Source organism: Filicampus tigris, chromosome 18 (genome assembly GCF_054856515.1).
Source record: "Filicampus tigris isolate MCC_2025a chromosome 18, RoL_Ftig_1.0, whole genome shotgun sequence".
Taxonomy (NCBI): Eukaryota; Metazoa; Chordata; class Actinopteri; order Syngnathiformes; family Syngnathidae; genus Filicampus; species Filicampus tigris.
In genome coordinates, this window is record NC_141234.1 from 2450071 (window position 1) to 2470680 (window position 20610).

Sequence of the window (20610 nt, forward strand, 5' to 3'; positions counted from 1 at the left end):
GCGGGAGAGAGCCGGGCAGGGCCAAGGAAAGCCGCATCGTCTGCCAAAACTCTGCGAAGTTTGGTCGTAGAGTCGATCGCTATGAGCGTTGACATGCTGCCCTTAAAACTGTCGGGCCAAAAGGGACCAAGCCAATGCATCGGGTTGACGTTTTGACCCGGGACATTTGGGGTCAAGATTTTGACCCAGACTCATGAGCTACCAAGAAATGTGTTAACGGGTTATCATTATAAACTGCATCTGTGGTTAAAATCATACTCATTTTCTCAAAACTCCCGAGCAATAAAAATGACTTTGATTTGATCGGCCGGATCGGATCGGCAGATATTTTGTATTTGAGGCCAAATCGGTTGTAGTGGCATCATTTGTCGATCAATGACGTCATTGATTGGATATGCAAAATAAGACATTACAGCAAACACAATCTTGTTCACTGCAGGGCCATTCTGTGCTGCCAGCGGGAATAATCCAAGAATTCTCAGCATAGACAGTCAGATTTTTGTTCCCAATATCTTTAAATATGTTGGAGTTTTTGGGGGGGGGTGTCGGGCTCCAAAATCCTGATTGTGTAAATCCTAATATGTAGTAACAGATTTTGCTAAATCGATTTCCCCCCCCACCTTGTTTACAATTGTTTATTTTGTTAGCCTAATAGCATGATTCGCAAGGTCATTTTTAAAATTACTGTCACAATATTCATAAAGTATAAGATATTGAAAAAAATAAACACTCAAGTGCTTGCTAAAAAGTTTTTTTTCCACCCCATAACGTCTGAGTCATCCAGGTCACGGTAATGCGCAAAGGTTGGATCGGGCAACCAGACTCGTCTTGTCTGTTGAATTTGTTGTTTTTCTTGTTACACAAAATTGCTCAGAAATGATTTGAGCAATTAATTAAGCTATTAGGCTAACAATTTCTGTGGAAGTGGATGCAAACTAATGCTTGTGAAAGAACTGGCTGGAAAAAAAAAAAAAAAAAAAAAAAAACAGCTTCAAAGCTGGTTTGTTGTTAGGAGAAATGACGCAAATCCCAGAAGGGACAAAAAGCGCAGTTTATTTTGAGCGTCATTGACAAGAGGAAAAATATGGTTGAAAATGAGAATTTTTTTATCAGAGATTTATCAACTACGCCCTCAACAATCCTCACGCGCGCAGTCTCCTTGGCCAGGGTCAGCTGATGGCGGCGGAGGTGCTGTAGCGAGCAGGATGGCGGATTGTAGGTCTGAGACCAAATGGCACTTAAACGCCTCTCAAACTCTCGCCGGCTTTATTGATGCTTTGGACGGGCGCCAGATTGCCTCCGCGTACGTGTGTGTGTGTGTGTGTGCGTGAGTGCTGATTGCCACGTAGATGATTCACAACAGCCCTAGAAGCTTCTTAGTTCAAACGAGATGACGGCGGAGGCAAACGTCACGATGGCCCGCGCTGACACTGGACTGTTTTGACCTGACAAAAAGTGGTTGGAACATTCAAACATTCCAAAAAAAAAAAAAAAAATAAAAAAAAATTCTGTTTGTAAATGTACCATGCTGCAAAGGCCGTGGAGTGTGAATGCTGTGTGGTGGTGTACAACTACACGCACGCGCACACATACAAGCAGAGGCTACATATGAGCAGCAGCGCCAAGTCACACATAGTTAGAAGCCTCATCCACATTCTGGCTCAATGTCCAGCTTTTTTTTTTTTTTTTTTTTTTTTTGCAGCTGACTGTGGAATGTTACTACAACAACACACACGCACACACTCTGACAGGTTGTGAACAATTTACAAAACAAAGAACCAAACGCTATTTAACCAAATCACATCAACTTTGTCTTACGGAATTCCGCTAGCTTAATGCTAACACACGCTGCAAAACGCCATTGGCGAGCTCACAAAACTTGCATCAATGTTGCGGCAATTATAAAAAACGTATTTGTAGCAAAACATGCAGGCATACAACAACACTCGCTGGATATGTTCTTTATCCTCCAATCTATGTGTAGTATGTCTGTATGCCCACCCAATTATTATGATTCTATTTAATTCTGTCATTACTATACATTTTTATAAAGTAAAACACAGTCGAGTACCATTTTTCTTAAGACATGGCACCACTGTATTTCGTGGCCACAATTTAGCGTTTTGTGGCTAGAAACTAGTGCTTGATGTAGATTTTAGATCTATGCTGCAGCAAAATTTTAATTGCACACCGCCGATCTCACGTCGGTGGCTCCGCAACACGTGTTGCCATTACGGCACAGGAGGACGATTACGGTTGGAAAAAGGCAGCATTAGCTGCGCGCTCATGGCCGAGTGGAAGCCTTTGCATTTCAATGCGAGGCGCAGCCTCCATTATTTATGGCGCTTTACACCTCAAAACCAGCACAGACTCCGCTCGCTAGCTGGCGCGTGCGCTACCTGCATGGATGCATCCCTTTCTCTCTCTCTCTCTCTCTCTCTTAGCTAGCTACCTGCCCCGTCACCGTGGCAACCGGCATCACAAACACTGTGCACAGAGAAGACCACCAAAACTCCTGCTAGCGACGCAACACATTCAATCGTGTGACTGCTGACTTAACGTACGAGACAAAGTTGTTTATGAAATAATGTAAGAATATACAACAATAATTTTAGACCCAACAATGCTAAATTCGAAAAATAAATAAATACATAAATAATTTGAATACCCGAATAGTCGATTCTAATTTTCATTATATATATATATATATATATATATATATATATATATATATAAATAAATGTGAATATGGGACATAAGGGGGATAGAATTCTTATTAAATACATTTTAAAAAATGCGAGTCCTACACATCGTCCACACACGCATGCAATTCAAGTGTAAAAAGAAACTAATGCAATAAGGGTGGAGGGCCAGAAGGGACAGGGGAAGATTTATGACCCGCTCGGATGCGGAAGAATCTCCATTTCCAGAATTAGACGCTGCCTGACCTCGGCCCCCCCGTTCCAACAATAGTTTGGCGCGCGCAACGGTGCTGCCGTCCCGACATCTGCCAGACATTAAGTCAAACATCCGTCCATTGGCTAAATGATGGCGCTTGGAAATGACAATGGAGAAGGGGGCTAATATCCATCAGGACGTCCATCTGCGAGTGCGCGTGTACGTGTGCGAGCGCTCGGACAAAAGCCTGCTGCCACCACGCTGGCCAAAAGCTCTGCTGCTGGTCAGACTTAATGAACCTTGCGCAACACACACACACACACAGATGCCCATCCCCCCCCCCCCGCCCCCCTCCCTCTCCAATCCAGCTCTACCTTGGCCCGCAGTGGCCGTGTCACTGCTAATATTGACGACACCCCCCCCCCCGTCACACACACACTAACGCGCAAACACACTGGCGCAATCACATGCGCACCCTCCCCCCACTCGCGCTGGCCGGCAACTGCTGTTGTCCACATCTCACCTCATCCATAGTAGACAGTATTGATTTTCAGCACAGAAAATAAAAAAGCCCATGAATTTTAATGCCTCACTGTCTGTCCGTCTGTCTTGCTCGGTGTGTGTGTGTGTGTGCGTGTTTGTGCCCCCCCCCCCATCCCTTCACAGTCAACTCTTTATTCTTTGAGCCATCACGTCGTCAGTCCATCCTTCCTACCTCACTAGGATTCTGTCCTGCTTATCTAGGCTATCTTTCTGTCCTCTCACCTCCCCATCACCCCCCACCTTTTTTTTTTTTTTTTTTGGTCCCCCTCTCATTTTCTCCTGAGGCAAGGAGAGGAATGGGGAGGTGATGTGTGCTCATATGCGTTAGCGAGCGGTATCCTGGTTAAGAGGCAGCCATGGTGAAGGAGAAAAAAAAGGAAACAAATATGAAAAGTCTTGACGTGGCCCATCACTAATGTGTCTGATGCTCATCTGACCGTTATATTAGCATAAATGCTATTGCTAATTCTATTCTAAAAACACGTGTTATTTTCAGTGCTGTGACCCAAATGAGCATTTTCAGTACAATAAAACCATGACATTGAAAAAAAAAAAAGTTGCCTGAGACACATTTTGAGTAGTTTGATATGTGTATTATCCGATTAAGAGTTGCAAAAAAAAAAAAAAAAAAAGGAAAAAACAAGATATTCAAGTTTAGTTCAAGAACAAATTTGGAGTTTGAGTTGTAGCATATAAGATATAACTGATGTTCTTTACACTTGAATGCTGGTCAGTCGATGGACAAGGAGGTAAAAAACACAAAAAAGCAGGAAAAGTGACAGCACTTAAGATGCTGAAAGACAGTGATTGAACAGACAGGCTGACAACAGGCATCTCAACAGGCCTGGAAGCGTGTCGTGCAGACAAAAAAATAACAAAAAATAAAAATAAAAATGAAGCGCAAACGTTTCTCTGTCGGTTTTTAATTTAGAAAGAGGAAACACTTGCTGAGTTTGCACCACAACAAAGATTTTTGCTTTGACCAACATGAATCTGCCAATCGACTTCTCGTTGATCGACGCGCTTCAATATTTTGCTCTTTGCTGCCACAAGGTGACCATCGCCGCAGTGTGAACACTAATAATAATTAGGATAAATAATGTGCGCAAGAGCTTTCGGCGTGCACGCTAATAGCGGGTAATGACCAAGCTAATGCGACACAAGAGCGTTAAAACATGGGAGTTATTTCTAGCAGATTGAGCCTTGCACATTAATGGCTCCCTGTAGCCAGTTAACACGGCATTACATCATGTTAAATTAATGCACGTCATAATCAACAAAACATTTCTGGAGCTACAAAAACTCCCATGATGCCTTGCTACTTCAGCCAAATTTTGACAGCGCCAGCGTTACAATATAGTAAATTCGTCAAAGGCAGCGAATGAGTTAAATCCAGGTTAAAATCTAGGCTCCTTTTTAATGACACAATCTTGCGGCTGTAAAAAGTCCACGAACCTTTTTATACGTTATGAAAACCCGACGTATATCCTCACATAAATTCCGCAACCTCCACCCGGAACTTTGCAAGGAGCAACACTAGTTATGTTAGGTGACTCTGATGTCTTCAAATAGCCAACGAGGTGAACAGCTTGCTAGCGGGCTAATGTGGCTAACTGACACGTAACCATGAGGACTAACTGCAGGATACGAGCACAGAACATGTACAGTGCTTCTTGTTATGAAACCAGTATTGAGAAGAACATCAATGTGTAAGTAATAAGGAGTAATACGGCAACTAAACTCTTATTTAGCTCGTCTGCTGTGACCGCACTGGAAACAGAACATGAAATGCAACGGCGGACAACTTACATTACATATCGTCACTGTCCTGTGAAAATAAAAAAAATCCATACTTTTTTATTTTTACGTTATTGGGTTTCCGCATTACAGACATGCCATTAACGTGAATTTTTTTTTTTTTAAATGACAAAATTTGATGTGTTGTTCACAGGACAGTAAAATTAGACGGTATATATCATGTTGGAATGCTACGCTTTTTTTTGCAAAAAAAAATCCATATTAATCAAAAGAAATTAAGGTAATGAGTTATTTACAATAAATAAAATAACATTTTTTTTTTAATGAGATACATGGAAAAAAACAGCTAATGCAACAATTATTATATGACTGTTCCCCCCGGTTTAAACTATACGGCTTCATCTTGAACTGGCGCATTTCAGACATTGTGTGAGTGCGACGTGGTGTCCAAAGCGGTATGGTTTCCCAATGCCCCGGAATCTGCGCTCCCACGCCACCCGCACGCCCGCGCTCGGCCATTAGCGTCCGACGCGGGTGCCGGAGGTTTTCCTCCTTTGCAGCGTAACCTTCGGGCCGGCTCAATCAGACGTCAATCGGGATGTTTTTTTTTTCCAAAGCCGGCGCTGCTACCGCCATTACGTGGGAGGAGGCCGCAAACACAAACGACCGGGTTCAAATGTCGCAGGAGAGTGTCTTAAGAAAAAAAGTTTTAAAAAAAAGGATTCATGTATCCTGGGTGCAGCGACTGCACCTAGAAGAAGCATTAGCGACAAAGTCAGACTTTAGCGCGTTTGCCTCTCACGCGCACAACGGAGGCATTTTTTTCTGCTAACAAGAGCATGTTGTTGTGACTGGAAGGCTCAATTTAGCGCAAACAAAATCACTGAATGATGACATGTATACGCGTGTGTGTAAAGGTGTGTTTGTGTGTCAGTGGAGGTGTTTGCCTCACGCTAATTGAGCATGTTTATGTTAAGCTAGGTTTACACTGCGCGGGCCAAGTTCATATCCATTTCCGCATGTATCTCTAATGTGGCATATTTAGATCATATTTAATGTCTTTCCTTCGGACATACGAATCCATTTTTTACTGCTGACACACCTCTCTAATGTACCATATTTTGTAAGACTAATCTATTGTACCATATTGTCATTCTATTTAATGTGTATGTACTTAATTGACAGGATTTTGTATGTTCAATATATATCTGTCATGTAGCATATTTACACCACAATGTGCATACATCTGTATTGTACCATATACGTGTGTATACCTCTAATGTACCATATTCAATAAGTCTCTCAAATGTACCACATCTATATATCATTATATTTAATGTGTATATACTTAGTTAACATATTTACGTATTATATGTACATATATACTTCTAACATAACGTATTTATGTCAATTGTTTAATGTTCATACACCTCTACTATACCATATTTAGATCTACATTTACTCAATTCTGCACTATAATTGATTATTTTTATGTTCCATACATCCGTAATGTTCTATGTTTAGATCATTTAAGGTGTTCGGGTCCGCTCATTGACTCAAAGTCAAGTCCGCCGTCTGCGAGCCCGTCTGGTCAGCTCAGCTCACCATTCGGGCCCGCCCACTGAACCCCGACCCCTGACCCCACCCTCTCTCTCTCTCTCTCTCTCTCTCTCTCTCTCTCTCACTTGAACTTGAGACGCGACACCACAACAGGCTGGCCGGGCGTGGAAGAAGAAGAAGAATGGCCCCGGATGACGCCTGGCTTGCATATGAATGGTTGGATGGGGGGCGGGGGGTCAACGTTGAGGGGAGGGCTGGGGTCATGGGGTGAAGGGTGAAGGTTAACCCCCTCTCCAACCCACCCCAGCATCATGCACACTGCGCGCGCTAACTGATGAGCACACAAAGGCTGTGATGCGGATGGGGATGGGGGGGGGGGGGGGTACTGGGGCTGCTAAACGAAGGCCCACATGGGCAGGTGCACTACACAAACACACGTACACTTGAGTACACACACATCAATAATTGGTGTCTACTTTTTTACAAATTGGCTTATGAGTTATTTTCAAGCTATGCTGACGGAGACTATTGTCACGGTAGGAAACGCAGGAAATCGACCTTGAGTTTTGCCCAGATGTAGTACGCTGGCGGTATGGACCAGAAAATAGCCTGAACATATGAAAAAGACAGGAGCGTGCTCTCACACTAGAACATGGCCAATACTTGCCAAAATCAGCCCAGACGTGTGAAGAAGACAGAAGATTGCCATTCATGTGTAGGACCGGAAATGATCCACGACAGGTGACCAGAGATTGTAGGACTAGGCTAAACTTGCCAGAAATGAGTCCAGATGTATTGTATGAAGAAGTGTAAGACTGTTGTCATACTTGGGAACATAAATTAGCCCAGGTGGAAAAAAAAAAAAAAAAAAAAGGTGGCTTATTTTTGTCAAATGTAGGACAAGGTCAGTTTTTGACACAGATTCACACAATGAATGAAGAAAACAGTCATCAAATGTCGGACTAGAAATTAGCCTGGACACGTGAAGAGGAAGGAAGATTGAAGAACTTGGCCAGCACTTGCCAGAAATTAGTCCTGATAAATGAAAAACAGGAGAATGTTGTCATATGTAGGAAACAACGAGTACTTGCTAAAAATGAGCTCAGATTATGCATTTTAACAGTGGCACTTTTGAAGGGGTGTGTAGACTTTCACTAAGCATGGTATGCATATGTGCTGATGGAGATCCCGTGCCGCCTGAGGCTAGCGCACGTGGCTAAGCTAAATGGACGCGGCTCAGTCATCGTTGACACGGGACGCTCCCGCACCAGATATCGATAGCTGCGCGGCTTCCCGACCTTGATACGCGTAAGCCGACGTCAGGCTGCGTTACGCGCTATCACCATCCCGCGAGATAGATGGGGGAGGATTGAGCGAGGGGCCGTTGGGGGGGGGGGGGGGCGGTCGGCTACTGGGACCCTTTTCAAACCCCCCAGAGAGCACAGAGGGACTGAGTGCTGGGCCTAAATGCAGAATCTTCTTAGCTCGTACCCCCGAGGGAACGCCGACGCGGGGGCCATTTTACTGGAAGAGAATCGTGCTGCCAAGCGGACGGCGAGTTTACCATATTCATACCACTTTTTTACAGAGGGGGGGGGGGGCGTTGGGGAGGGGTGGGTGGCGGTCACCTGTCCTATTTCGCCGCACCGGCTTGCACGACCGCTAAAGCCCCGAGGGGGAACCATTAAGGGCAACTGTGCGCATTCTCTGCCTCATAACCCCCCCCCCCCCCCCCGCCAACATAAGCCCCCCCCCTCCCTGAGTGTCCCTTCCAGCCTTTTTTCATATGAAGACCCATTCATTCTTTCATCTCCATGCTAATAAAGCGCAAGTAATTTTGAAGCCACCGCGAACAGGTGAATTTGCGACTATACGATAGGTGGAGATTCACGATTTCTGTCATCACGTATACATCTTAGGGGTGCTCCCAACAGTTTCATTTCGCCCATAGGAGCATCATCCGTAAGTGAAATGTGCAGATAGCGATTCTGATCACATGGATTAGCTGCGCATTTTTCAGTTTTATATCATTTCTAGGTAAATTGCAGTTCCCATTTACACATTGTTATTTCATGAAACGTGAAAAGTGAGAAAGCCAAGATTGTTTGCATCATTAATGTCATCTGACGTATGGCTTACTAACCTATTTTTGCGGTCGCACTTGGTTGCTAGAATTCTGTGAGGTTGTCATAGGGAACGCGCAAGACTGCATGACTGTTCAGTAATTAACAACTCTAAAGTAGATCAACTGCCTTTCATATTAATTCATGGTTCATTTGCATTTAATTCAACCTAAGGCTATCCTCTAAGAACAAAACTGACATGTATGAGATGGACATGATATGTAATATGATAGTGTTTATTTTAATACAAATGTATTGCTTGTCTTTCTACATGGGAAGGGGATCTTGAAAAAAAAAGAATAATCGCATATTAAATCGCCATTGCAATATTGAGGAGTAAAAAAAAATCCCAATTTTTGATTCGTTTTCAAAAGGCGTCCATAGTTTTTATTCTTTGTATCCAGTTCCGTCACGACTGGCGCAATAAGCTGCAGCGCGGCTCAATTCTGCCAGTATCGCTTGTCTCGCTCTCTAAAAAGTGCGCGCGTGTGAGTGTTTAAACAGCTCCGCTCCATTCGCGCGCCTTGATGAAAGATGCGCACCCGCTCAAGAAACAGCTGCCGCTAACAGCCACCACGGGACGGATTGATGTCAATGCGGTGGATTGAAGTGCGCCGCCACATGTCAACGTCATTCTGTGTGCGAGCGTGTCGTTGTGAACCGGCGGAACAGGGGGACCTTACTACAACCTCACCAACTCCACGTGCATAGGCAAATGTTTTGAAGGCGTGCTTTAAATCACCCTACAATCATGTCTAAGAGGCCCTGGGGACTTGCAAATGTGTGCGTGTTGAAAACCCATACGCAGCAGTCCGCCTGCTTCTATTTTTTTCCCCCATTTGGAAATACCTATAAACCCAAGTCCCCTGTTAATCAGCGTAGAATGACAGTTCCCCCGACAGCCTGGTGAACGTGCGGCAGCTCGATTGCGTGCGCGCGGAATGCAGCCCGCGCTAGCAAGAGGGCGCTAAGGCGAGCTAACGGATTGGCGGGCAATACGAGGAGGTTAAAGTGACGAGTCAAAGTCACGAGGAGATTGAGACGCGCCGGGAGGAGGAAGAGGAAGAGGGGGAAGGATGGCGAGGTGCGCTACAACAGATTCATTTCATTTGTGGTAAAAAAAAAAAAAAAAGCGGCGGATAATAAAAGAGGATAAAAAACGGAGGAGGAGGAGAAGGGGGGAGGGAGGATGGCGATAAGGAGGAGAGCTGGGAGCCAGTTTTCCTGCTTTATCTGATGGGGATAATGCGCGTGTGTGATAGTCGGTGTGTGTGCGCATGTGTGTGAGAGAGAGAGGTTAAGTTGTGATTTTAAATCAAGGAGATGGGGGGGGGAAAAACATCACTCGAAGGCAGCTTTACCCTTTTTCCTTATGCGGGGTTTCTAAAATTCACTTTTGTCAAATGGTATCTTTAAAAATTAGCATTGCTATTATTAACATGATGAATTTTGGTTCCGCCTTAGCATTGGATTGCTTGACATTGTGTCAAAAAGTGCGCAATAGGTAAATCCGTTTAGCTTAATGCTAACACTCAATGTAAAATGCCACAGATGGGCTAACGAATATCTTGAGTGTTAACCCTTTTGTGTGTCACGTGTCATCTGCCACACCGGTGGAGGTGCTGGAGCTTATCTCAGCTGACTATGGGAAAAAGGCGGACTACACCCTGAAATGGTCGCCAGCCCCAAAATTCCAATGAGCATTTTTACCATCTCATAATTAGCTCGATTAGAAAAAAAAAAAATGAGCAGATAATTCACTTCATGAAAGAATATTGAACACGTGTCAAACGGGTCCTTATTAGCTCTACTGTTGTGGGTCAAATTGACCCACTGGCATCAAATCAAATCAAATCAAGGGGTTTTGTATTCCGGCAACTCAATGTAAACATTCAACGCGTCAACGACGAGTAGCTGCACGTTTTTTGCGCACTTTGTAACAACTTGTGTTTATGGGATGTATTGCGCAAGAATGCGTGTGCTAGTGCACGTGTGCGTGAGCTTAGTTGAGCAGATTGAAGCACTAAGCAGAGCACTCCAATTTATTGAAAACATTGTCCAACCCTGAACGCCCCCAACCAGGCTCTCTCCTCCATTTTCCGCTGTTGTCACTTTCCTTGTGTTTCTTTTCATACATACATACATGCGGACCCCGCCTTCCCATAACACATTTATACGCGCCCCCCCTCCCTCTGTGATATTACATTTTTCACTAAAAACTCCTCAGAATCACCATCACCAGCACAGACGGAAGGGGGGGGGGTCAAGCCAAGGAAGGACAAGGTGTCCCCCTCCCCCCAACTCCCACTATGACCTTCATTAGCATAAATCCTGTCCGCTAAATTAAATTGGGGGGTTGAGTAGCCCCTCGTCAGGCCCCAAAACTGCGCTGACCAGCGGCCAAGGGGACACAAAGGATCCAATTGGGCTAACCGCCACATGTGTCATCTGACTTTATGAGCTAAATGCGGAGCTGGCCCGTGCACACAAACACGCATGCACGCACACGCACACAAAGGAACCTAAGGCTGGGGGGGGATGTGGCCTCAAAGTAAAATACATATTTTTTAAATTTAGATTTCAGATTTTTTTTTTTTTTGTCCTTCGCTTACAGTGCTAGACAAATGACAATGACATTCAAAATGATAAGTTTGATCATTTTTTTTCTACCCTCTGGGATTTGCTATTCCTCCTGTGTTATGAGATTACTTATGTCCAATTCTTAGCGGGAATCAAAATCTCGAATCGCTTCTTTTGGCTGGCTTTTGTTAACGATGGGTTTTCAGGGATAAAAGCCATTGTTTCGCCAAGACAATTACACATTTTGCAATTACAAGCAATTTAAACTTTTGCTACATTAACGCTCGCACAACAAGGGCTGTGGCCACAGAACGAATCAAAGTGCAGCTCGACTGTGTTATATCTAAAATGTCTGTACTGTGCACAAACATGCAAACACATACTTTTAAAATTTGTTTTTTTTTTCTTTTTAACATCAGAGAGAACTTGAGCGACTGCCTCCCGCAGTGTCAACTCACGCACACGCAGAGATGCCCGTCGGGGGTCCGAACGGCGGCTTCATTACGGCAGACCCCCATGAGGAGGTGCGGCGGGCAAGCTAACAACAACAACAACAACAACAACAACAACAAGCGGGCAAAACCTCGAGATGACGCACGCAAAACTCAACAATCAGCGAGTGGATTTGTCTTTGTGGCGGCACAATGTGTGAGCGCGAGCGAGGTGTTGGGGATAAGGGCAGGTCGCCGGGGAAGACTTCCAGATGATTTAGCGGCAGTGATCTGGGATTAGCGGCGTAAAACGCTTAGCGCTTAACCAGCTCCGACTGCAGAATTGAAGGGTTGGAAAATAATCTGGGACAGGGGGTGCGCGGGTGGAGAAAGCAATTTACGTGCGCAGCGCCGAGATTTTCTTTCTGAGAAGTCATTAAAGTTGCGGCTAATCCCAAAAATTAGCTCGAAAGTACAGTTGCGCCTTGATTAACGGGTGCCCCAACTTCAGAATTTTTTTGGAAAAAAAAAAAAAGTCCACTCGAATTCACTAGAACTTCAAAAAGACACGCTGACAAAATTGGTAGTCAAATAATGTGAGGTTGACAAACGCAACAGTGAATAAAATTGTTTTAAAAATTCAAGCACGTTCAAGCATGTTCAAGCGCCCTTGTGACTTACGACTTGAACGTAACGTGACTTACCCGAGCATTTGCCGCTAGATAGCTGCGGGTTGCTATGTGGCTACGCATGCGTCATCGGTTGTTTGCAACCGTTTGTCCTTTGCAAGGGGATTGACATTTGCGCTTTCTATGCAGCTTCGATGTTGTCCAGGAACGCCAATGCGGGCGCACGCATTCGCACACTCCGAGTGGGTTCGATTTGGGCCTCGTATCGACGTCGGATCAAAAAAAAGGTGGCTCCCTGCGGCCAGGGGGGGGGGTCATTATCTGGTGGGCTTGCCGCGCAACAGGAGTGGGGGGTGGGGGGGTGGGGGGAAGTAAATAAGTGCAAGGTTACATGTACTAGTAGCACAAAAGGCAGCAACAAATGGCGGTAAAGGCACACTAGCACATAATTGTCAATCACACACCCCGCACACAAGGGCAGTCAAATATAGCCTGAGTGCAGCCAATTTAGCCACTGATGCTTTCTGCGCCCATCAGGACAAAGATGGCCGCTCTGTGTGTGTGTGTGTGTGTGTGTGTGTGTGTTTACCTTGACTCCGCTTGCTTTAGTGTTTGTGTGTCTAATGGCCAACCAATGTTTCCACGGTAACGACGGAGGTGAAGCCGAGTTCAAACGCAAGCAGCAGGTAGCGGCCATATTGTCAAATGACGCGCAGCACCACTTACTCCTTTATGATATTTGACGGTACAATATATTCGAGGAGTGGGGGGTGGTGGGGGGACACACGCAATTTAGATTTGTTTGTATGGACGCACACATACATATGACTGTTGTTTGCACTCCCGTTTGTGCGCAGCCATGTTGTTAGTGTCAGCAGAGAACGTCAGCAGGGGCGCGCTTTGAACGACCAAAGCAGTTACATGAAGGACCAAAAAGCGAGAGAAAATTTAAAAAAAAACAACAACAAAAAACGATTAATGAATCAATAAGATCGACTAATTGCTCAGCCCATCTTGCACCTAAACTATTTTCACACTTGTATGACTTTTAAAATTGTGCGTGATCACACTTTTGGCATTTGCCACTCAAGTAAGTTTTTTTTTTTTTTTTTTTTTAACCATAATTCCCAATCCGAAATGTGACAAGAAATACCGTACTTGGAATGAAGCGTAACAAATGAGGTAAAACAACTTGGGTGTGTTTAATTTGCACTTGCTTTGCAGCGCATCTTGGGAGTGTGAATGTGTGTGTGGGGGTGTGTGTGTGTGTGTGTGTGTGTAAAGCCCGGCATGGGTGTGAGGCAGCTTAACGCAATAAAGCATGTTGTATTGACATCTGTGTTGTGTCTATTGATTCCCCATTATGGAGCTAACAAACCCGCCCGGACGCTTTGTCATTGGCAATCACGTTAGCACACCGCGGCTTGCCAACAACGCTGCCCGCCCCCCCCCACCCCCGCTTTTTTAAAATCTGATCCATACACACACACACACACACACGCATGCATTCCTTCACATCCACTGCACACACACACACACACACATTGGCGGCAGGAGGCAAGTCAATGGTGCTGATCAATAGCCGTGGAAGGTTAAAACCAATCACACAATGGGCCGCTGTGAGCTCCTTCCAGATAAACCGCACATGTGACCTTAACGTGCAATTATTGAATCGTCAACCTGCGTGCATCCGCCGTATTTCCACGCATGCACACAAGTGCGCACACACACACACACACACACACACACACACACACAAAGCGTCACTTAAGTGTAAAAGGAGGTTTTTTGCAAAGTACTTTTGGCATGAATAACAAAAAAAAAGTATAGTGCAACCTTGACTTAGAAAGTTTTCTTTGTTCCGTGACTCAATTTATCAAATAAGCTGTCCCTATTGAAATCAATTGAAAAACGTATTAATCCATTCCAGCGCCCCAAAAAATGTTCATCTTCCGATTTTAATAAAGAAAAATGGCACTGTATATGGTTAGTGAAGTTGGGTTTCATTCATCTATTAGCTTCTGATTTTCGACTGCAATTGGGTTGTTCACCGACAGTCGAGATTTGATCGTGTACAGAAAACATGAAAATCCACATTTGACACGCTCTGTACGAAATGATAGCTTTGCAACCAAGTTCTACGTGCTGTCCCAGGGGCCGGCGAGAAAAACTTTCCAATTTCCGAATGGTCATGTGATCAAAATGGTATGACCGCTGCCTCAATTTGAGCCGGGAAAAAATACCTGCACTTAACACATACACTGTCCGTCTCTGCGTTTGATGACCATTTGTGACTTTTGAACCAAAGCGCTGTAAAAAAAAAAAAAAGTAACGCCATGTTTTTAATGACCTTCAAACAAATTTGCACTGAATGTTGCGGAGCAAGTTTACTTTGTCTGTGTCAAAAACAAGGGGCTAAGTTAGCCATTAGCTAAATGTGAATAATGCTGATTTCGAAGTAGATATCATCATATCATGACAATGTTCTGTAATGCATATTGGTGGCTAATGCGTCTTTTTTTTTTTTTTACCATCAAAATGAAGCGCGCCTGAAATAATGTGGGGATTGTCTTTGAAGAATATGTCTTCAGGACTAGGAAAAGCAGGAAGACAATGACTGGTCCATTCACACATCCGCACACACGAAGGGCCAATTAGTCCGGGCCTTTGCTTAGGCAGTTTGGTGCAGACACCAGCACCGCCCCCCCCACCCCCCCACCCCACCCCCACCTCGTGTGCACAGCGAGGTAGAAATCCAGGGTGTGAGATGGAGGTTGTTATCCGACACCGCAGAGCATTGTGCGCCCATGCGTGTGTGTTCGGAACCTCTCCCGAAAAGTTTCGCCCAAAAACGACGTCCGCCGTCTTACACCGTACCGAGGTTCCGCGGTCAGTGTGTCTCGCCACTTCCTGTCAGAACTCAGACATCAGATGACGGCGGACCCCAAGTGAAAAGAAGGTTCGGATAACGAGCCCAGGGACGACGTGCACGCTGACATTTTACTCATTCACTCAAAGACATTTTCAGACACTCTTTTACAATAACGTATGAAGAAAATATACAAAGAAATTCCTGGGATTGAATGGCTGGAATGTGAAAAGACAAATAAATTTGTTGATGGCAGTGAATGAGTTAAGTGTTTTTGGGAGTGAATTTAAAAAGACAAATTGAAAAATAATGCCTTTTCAACGGATTATAAGTAAAGTGGTATCAATTGACAAGCTAATCGCGAATATTATTTCCAGATTTTTTTGGGGCCTCGCTAAAATGGCCCCGAACTTGCTAACTAGACCCGAGACTGCTAGCTTGAGAGCTAGCAGGTGGCTAGCGCAGCTTGGTAGCATAAATATTCTAGCTACCAGTGGCTTTAAGTGGATATATTTTTCCCCCCTTCTGAAATTGATCCAGATCCCAAACAAGCTTTGAAATGATTTTTTCCAGGCATTCAATTGCTCCAACTTTCACGGATGTGAGAGACGTAAATGTTTGTTGCTTTTTTTTTTTTTTTTTTTTTTTTTTTTACAGATAATGTGAAAATAAGTGCTTCCTCCTGAGGAAAAAAATGTACCCTGACCCATAATGAGCAATATGTCACAGTCGTCATGGCAACATCAATACATACAAGAGGTCTTGGGTTTCCGATGTTTCCAAGTCATGAATGGCGCACTTGGAACTAGTTTGTTGCATGGCGTAAGAATACCATAACTCATTCTATCCCATTGACATAATTAGATGTTATTTCCCGATGGGCCTGAAAAAGTCTGGCACTGAATGAGTTAATTTCTTTTCTTTTAGCTTACCCATTCTTTTTCCCTGTTCTGTGAAGCACTTTGTGTTGTTGTTTTTTTTTAACTCATTCACCGCCAGACATTTTCAGACCCCCTTTGACCCTCTAACGTTAGAAAAAAAATTGCAGAAAATAGAAATAAATTCCTGGGATTGAATGCCTGGACTATGAAAAGACAAGAAAATTCATCAATGGCGGTGAATGAGTTAAGTATAAAAGGTACTATATAAATAAAAGCATTGATCGATTTATCGAATTATACTTGTAGCGCAAGAAGCAACTCCAAGTAAATTCATTCGGAGAACCCGTAAAAGGACTCATGACGAATTCTACCCCGTTGGAAAGGTGCTGATGAGGCGACGCGACTGAGCCCAGGTCGAGCCGAGAAAAAACCCCCGTAAGCCGAGTTCATGCTAGCGTCTGCCGAATGCGGCCGGCTTGGTCTCTGCCCGTCGCATATCGACACCAAGGGGGAGAGTTAAGAGTGTGAGAGAGCGAGAGGTCGCAAGCAATCATAGAGATGCACAGCCGCGGTCAAAGGTGCAGATCACAGCCAGGCAGACTTGCGGCTAACAGACTTAGCTAAAGTGGCTTACGGGGGCCCGGCCCGGACCGCGGCGGGAAAATCCAATTCAACGTCGGCTGGGGAGACCAGACAGCGCCGGGGTTTGTTTTTACACCGGCGAGGCTTTGGAAGTCCACCAGTCGGGATGAGACGGAAAGACCAGATGAGGATGAGGAAGGATGAGAGCCCCATCTTTTGATCAGCGCTTTAGTTCCTCGCTATCGTAATGCCTCGTTTTTACTTTTAAATTCAGTACGCTTTAACTGGTTTTTAGAGCCGGTTTGTTAGTCACCAACGTCAACACAACACCAGGCCAAAATCGTGCTCATGTCATCTTCCCAAAACGCTTTTTCAAGGGTCTTAGAGCCATGAGTGATGCCATAAATAAAAAAAAAAAAAAAAAACATGTGCTTACAAGTGTAATAGATAGGAAGAAATATCTACGCAAACTTACCTTCAAGACTGACCAGGTCCTTCTTCCCCAAAGCATTACAGCAACCACTTTTTATCAAAACAGGCTTCCTCAAATGTATCTAATCCAACTATTTTCGTCTATAAATGTCAATCTTGAGGCGACATAAAGCGCATGGCTCCCGTAGAGTCGAGGGAAGAGGCGGAGCTTTCCAACACTTCGCAGTTTTAGCGCCCAAGAGAGTTAATGGATTTGTTCTCAAGCTCTAACTTTGAACAAGTGCAGTAATTATATTCCATAATAAGCCTATTGCAAAATAAGTGTCAACCAAAAGTGGAAGGGTGGGATATTTGGAAGTTGGGCATCATTAGGCGGGTGCAGGTGTACCTAATAAAGTGCATAAAGTCATCCTCTCTCCCTGTTAGCATGCGCGCCTCATTCATTATTCATCTTTTCTTTGACTTTCATTTCTTAAACCGTTGACAGACAAAGTGACCCCCCCCTACCCCGCCCCCCGCCAAACAGTGATTACGCGTCGCCTGTCAAACGTCCACTACACCCGCTGCCATTTTTTCCCCCCGCCGTTGACACCTACTTAAGGTGATAGGCTGAATTATCCCCCCCACCCCCCTTTAAATCAACCAGCAACAACGCCAAAGCCCGTCCCACCCCCACGGCGGCCATTAGATATTTCCGCCTGGATGGACTGAGCCAGTGTAGTGGGGATGGGGACAGTGCTGGTGGATGAGGGACACTTTCACCTCCAGTCCCACTTGAACACACACACACACACCCAACCAAACACACACACACACACACATTAGTAACAAGGGAGTTGTTTTAAAGGAGCACAGGTGGAAACACACTTTTTTTGCGGTGGGAATTCAAATTCAGTGGGATGGTGTACAAAAAACAATAGTAGACTAAGTTGTGAAAAAAAAAGCGATTGAACAAAGTTGATTTGAAATAAGCCTTTGTAACTTGTATGAATTGGTCATCACAGGGAAGTGAGGTAGGTCTACTAAGATTTTAGTTGGATTTTGTACAAAGATAGCACTGGCATTTTTCTTTTTTTTTTTTTTAGGATTTGACCTTTTTTTTTTTTTAATATATGAATGAATGTTGACTCCAAAATACACTTCACTAATGATGACAAAAATGTAACATTCACAACTCAACCGCCAAATGCGACACACACGTGTGTACGTGTATGTCGTGTGCATCCGTCGGAAGGAACAGAGCGTCGTTTTACAAGCGGACGGGTGGAAACTGGAAGGCGTGCGCGCCCATGACGGCGCATACAACCGCACGTCCGATCACCAACACACAACGAGACGCTATGCGATACAATCTAGTCTCTTATTTATGCCTGTCGCACTTACTATGCTTACATTGTGACGAGAATATTCATTTCTGCCTGCCATCGGCGGCCAAACTTTCTGCCGAGCAAGCCACCCCCACCCTCGAGGTTTCCCAGACCGGGATCAATATCCAGTAATCGATAGATGACCATGAACCTGGCCGGAGGAGACGCACGGAAAGGATGCGGGAATGGGGAAGACATGTTTCCTCATGGATAAATAGGATCACGAAAGCACATTTGTGCATTAAGACACACAGAAATAATAAGATGAATGGACTTTTGAAGAAAAAAAAAATTACAGGAATGTGTTATACTTTGATAAATAAATGATAACTCCCCTGGTTCACCTGCTTGTGAATTCTACATACAGTACAGTTGAGTGGAAAACTTTTGATTTATAATTCAGGTGCATTTCAAGAGAGGGTGTGGAAAAAAAAAAAAAAGTGCAATTACTCGTTATTTTGTTTCAGGTGAGGGCTAACGTAAACCTATTTTCTCAAATTTTCTCTAAATGTCTCATTTGGCTTATCGAGATCCAAATGAAAGAATGGCCAGTGAGTAACATTTTTGAGATGCCTGGAATATGTGAAAGTTCCCCGTTAGAATATCCGACCTGGTGGGATCAATCACGTCAGATTAGCATTGTGTCAATTCTCCGTTGGGTCATTTTGAAGCTTTCCAAATCACGAGTGTGAGGTCGTACAAATGCCACTGAGGTTTTTCCGGTGGAATCTTACCGGGGCTGGACCGCGGAGCCAGCGACGACTTGAGTCTCCAGGCGCTGAAGTCGGACGCAGTTCTCTGAAAGACGAAGGGCACCGGCAGGGGGACAAACATGGTCCTCCGTCAACCTGGGACCCCTTCCTTGCTCCTTGCTTTTTATTGTGCTCTCCTCTCGGCTTTAGTTCTCCCTCGGATCTTATGTTTGGACAAATAAAAAAATAAAAATAAAAATAAAAAATGGAGCGTTTTGGAGTTTTCTTGATAGTGTGATCTGTTTTTTCAGTTTTTTTTTGGGGGGGGGGGTTCTTTTGTTCTGTTTTTCTCTTTGGCGGTGACAATTAAAGCTCAGGGGGGTGAGGGTGGGGGGGGGGTGCAGGTGAGGCGCTAAGCTCCCGCTCGTGTGCGTAAAGACGGCATCGCGGCTCCTAGACGTGCGGCGCTGGGCTTCCGCGCTCCCCCCGACTGGAGGCAAAGTGTCCGTTTCTCCGCTTGAATGAATCGCATGGGAAACAAAAAAAGTAAGCTTCCGCCCCCGAACGGCGATAGCCAATCAATCGATGAGTAAATCCATGTGGACGCAGCTCTCGGTTCTTTGGTGCTCAGTGGGATTCGCCGCCCGCCACACTAACGACGGTGGTCGCGCTCCGTCGCCGCGCAGACTCAACGCGCTCTGCTGCTCACGAGGCGCCTCGGCCGGGATACAAGAGACAAGAGACACCCACCCCCGCTTTTACACACACCCCCAACCCCCACTTTTTTTCCCTCTCTCTCTCTCTCTCTCTCTCTGCGCCCCCCCCCCCCCCCCCCACGGCCCCCCAACACACACACACACACACACGCATTGAACAGTTATTTTCAAAGGTGAAAGGGCCAAACATATGGAGGTGTATCTGAGTTTTATGAGACTTTCTGAGATGCAATTGGAATTTCTCACATTTGACTTATCATTACAAAAGCTGTGTTAAAAAAAAAAAAAAAAAAAACTATAAAACTACAACTATAAATTCTGTCAAAATGCTTTGGAAAAAAAATCCAAACTCATAAATTCAAATTCAAAGGGTACGGATAATACTTACTGACTGACTCTTGCAGTATTTTAGTGCCAAATGAAATCTAATTTGATCTAACATGTTGAATTTTTATACACTTAATTTTTCAAGATGATCATTTTTTTCTTAAACTGAATTTAGTGTTAATTCCGCCTCAGAAATTCAAACTGAACCTTCGAAATTTGAAG

General features: G+C 44.5%; 1 protein-coding gene across 10 annotated transcripts in view; it reads right to left on the reverse strand.

The window, feature by feature from the left end:
* Window positions 1-20610, reverse strand: part of LOC147131938 (POU domain, class 2, transcription factor 2-like) — a 65510-nt gene that overhangs the window by 26030 nt on the left and 18870 nt on the right. For 8 of the 10 annotated variants that reach the window (XR_015082229.1, XM_086015298.1, XM_086015295.1 and 5 more), the window contains one exon: window positions 19388-19571. The exons of 1 other annotated variant lie outside the window; for it this stretch is intronic. Coding sequence is in view for 8 of the 9 variants with exons in the window: in XM_086015298.1 (XP_085871424.1) it covers window positions 19388-19487 (100 nt within the window). In the remaining variant the exon portion in view is untranslated. The remainder of the gene's footprint in view (window positions 1-19387; window positions 19572-20610) is intronic. One more of the 10 variants, XM_086015297.1, reaches the window with a different exon arrangement.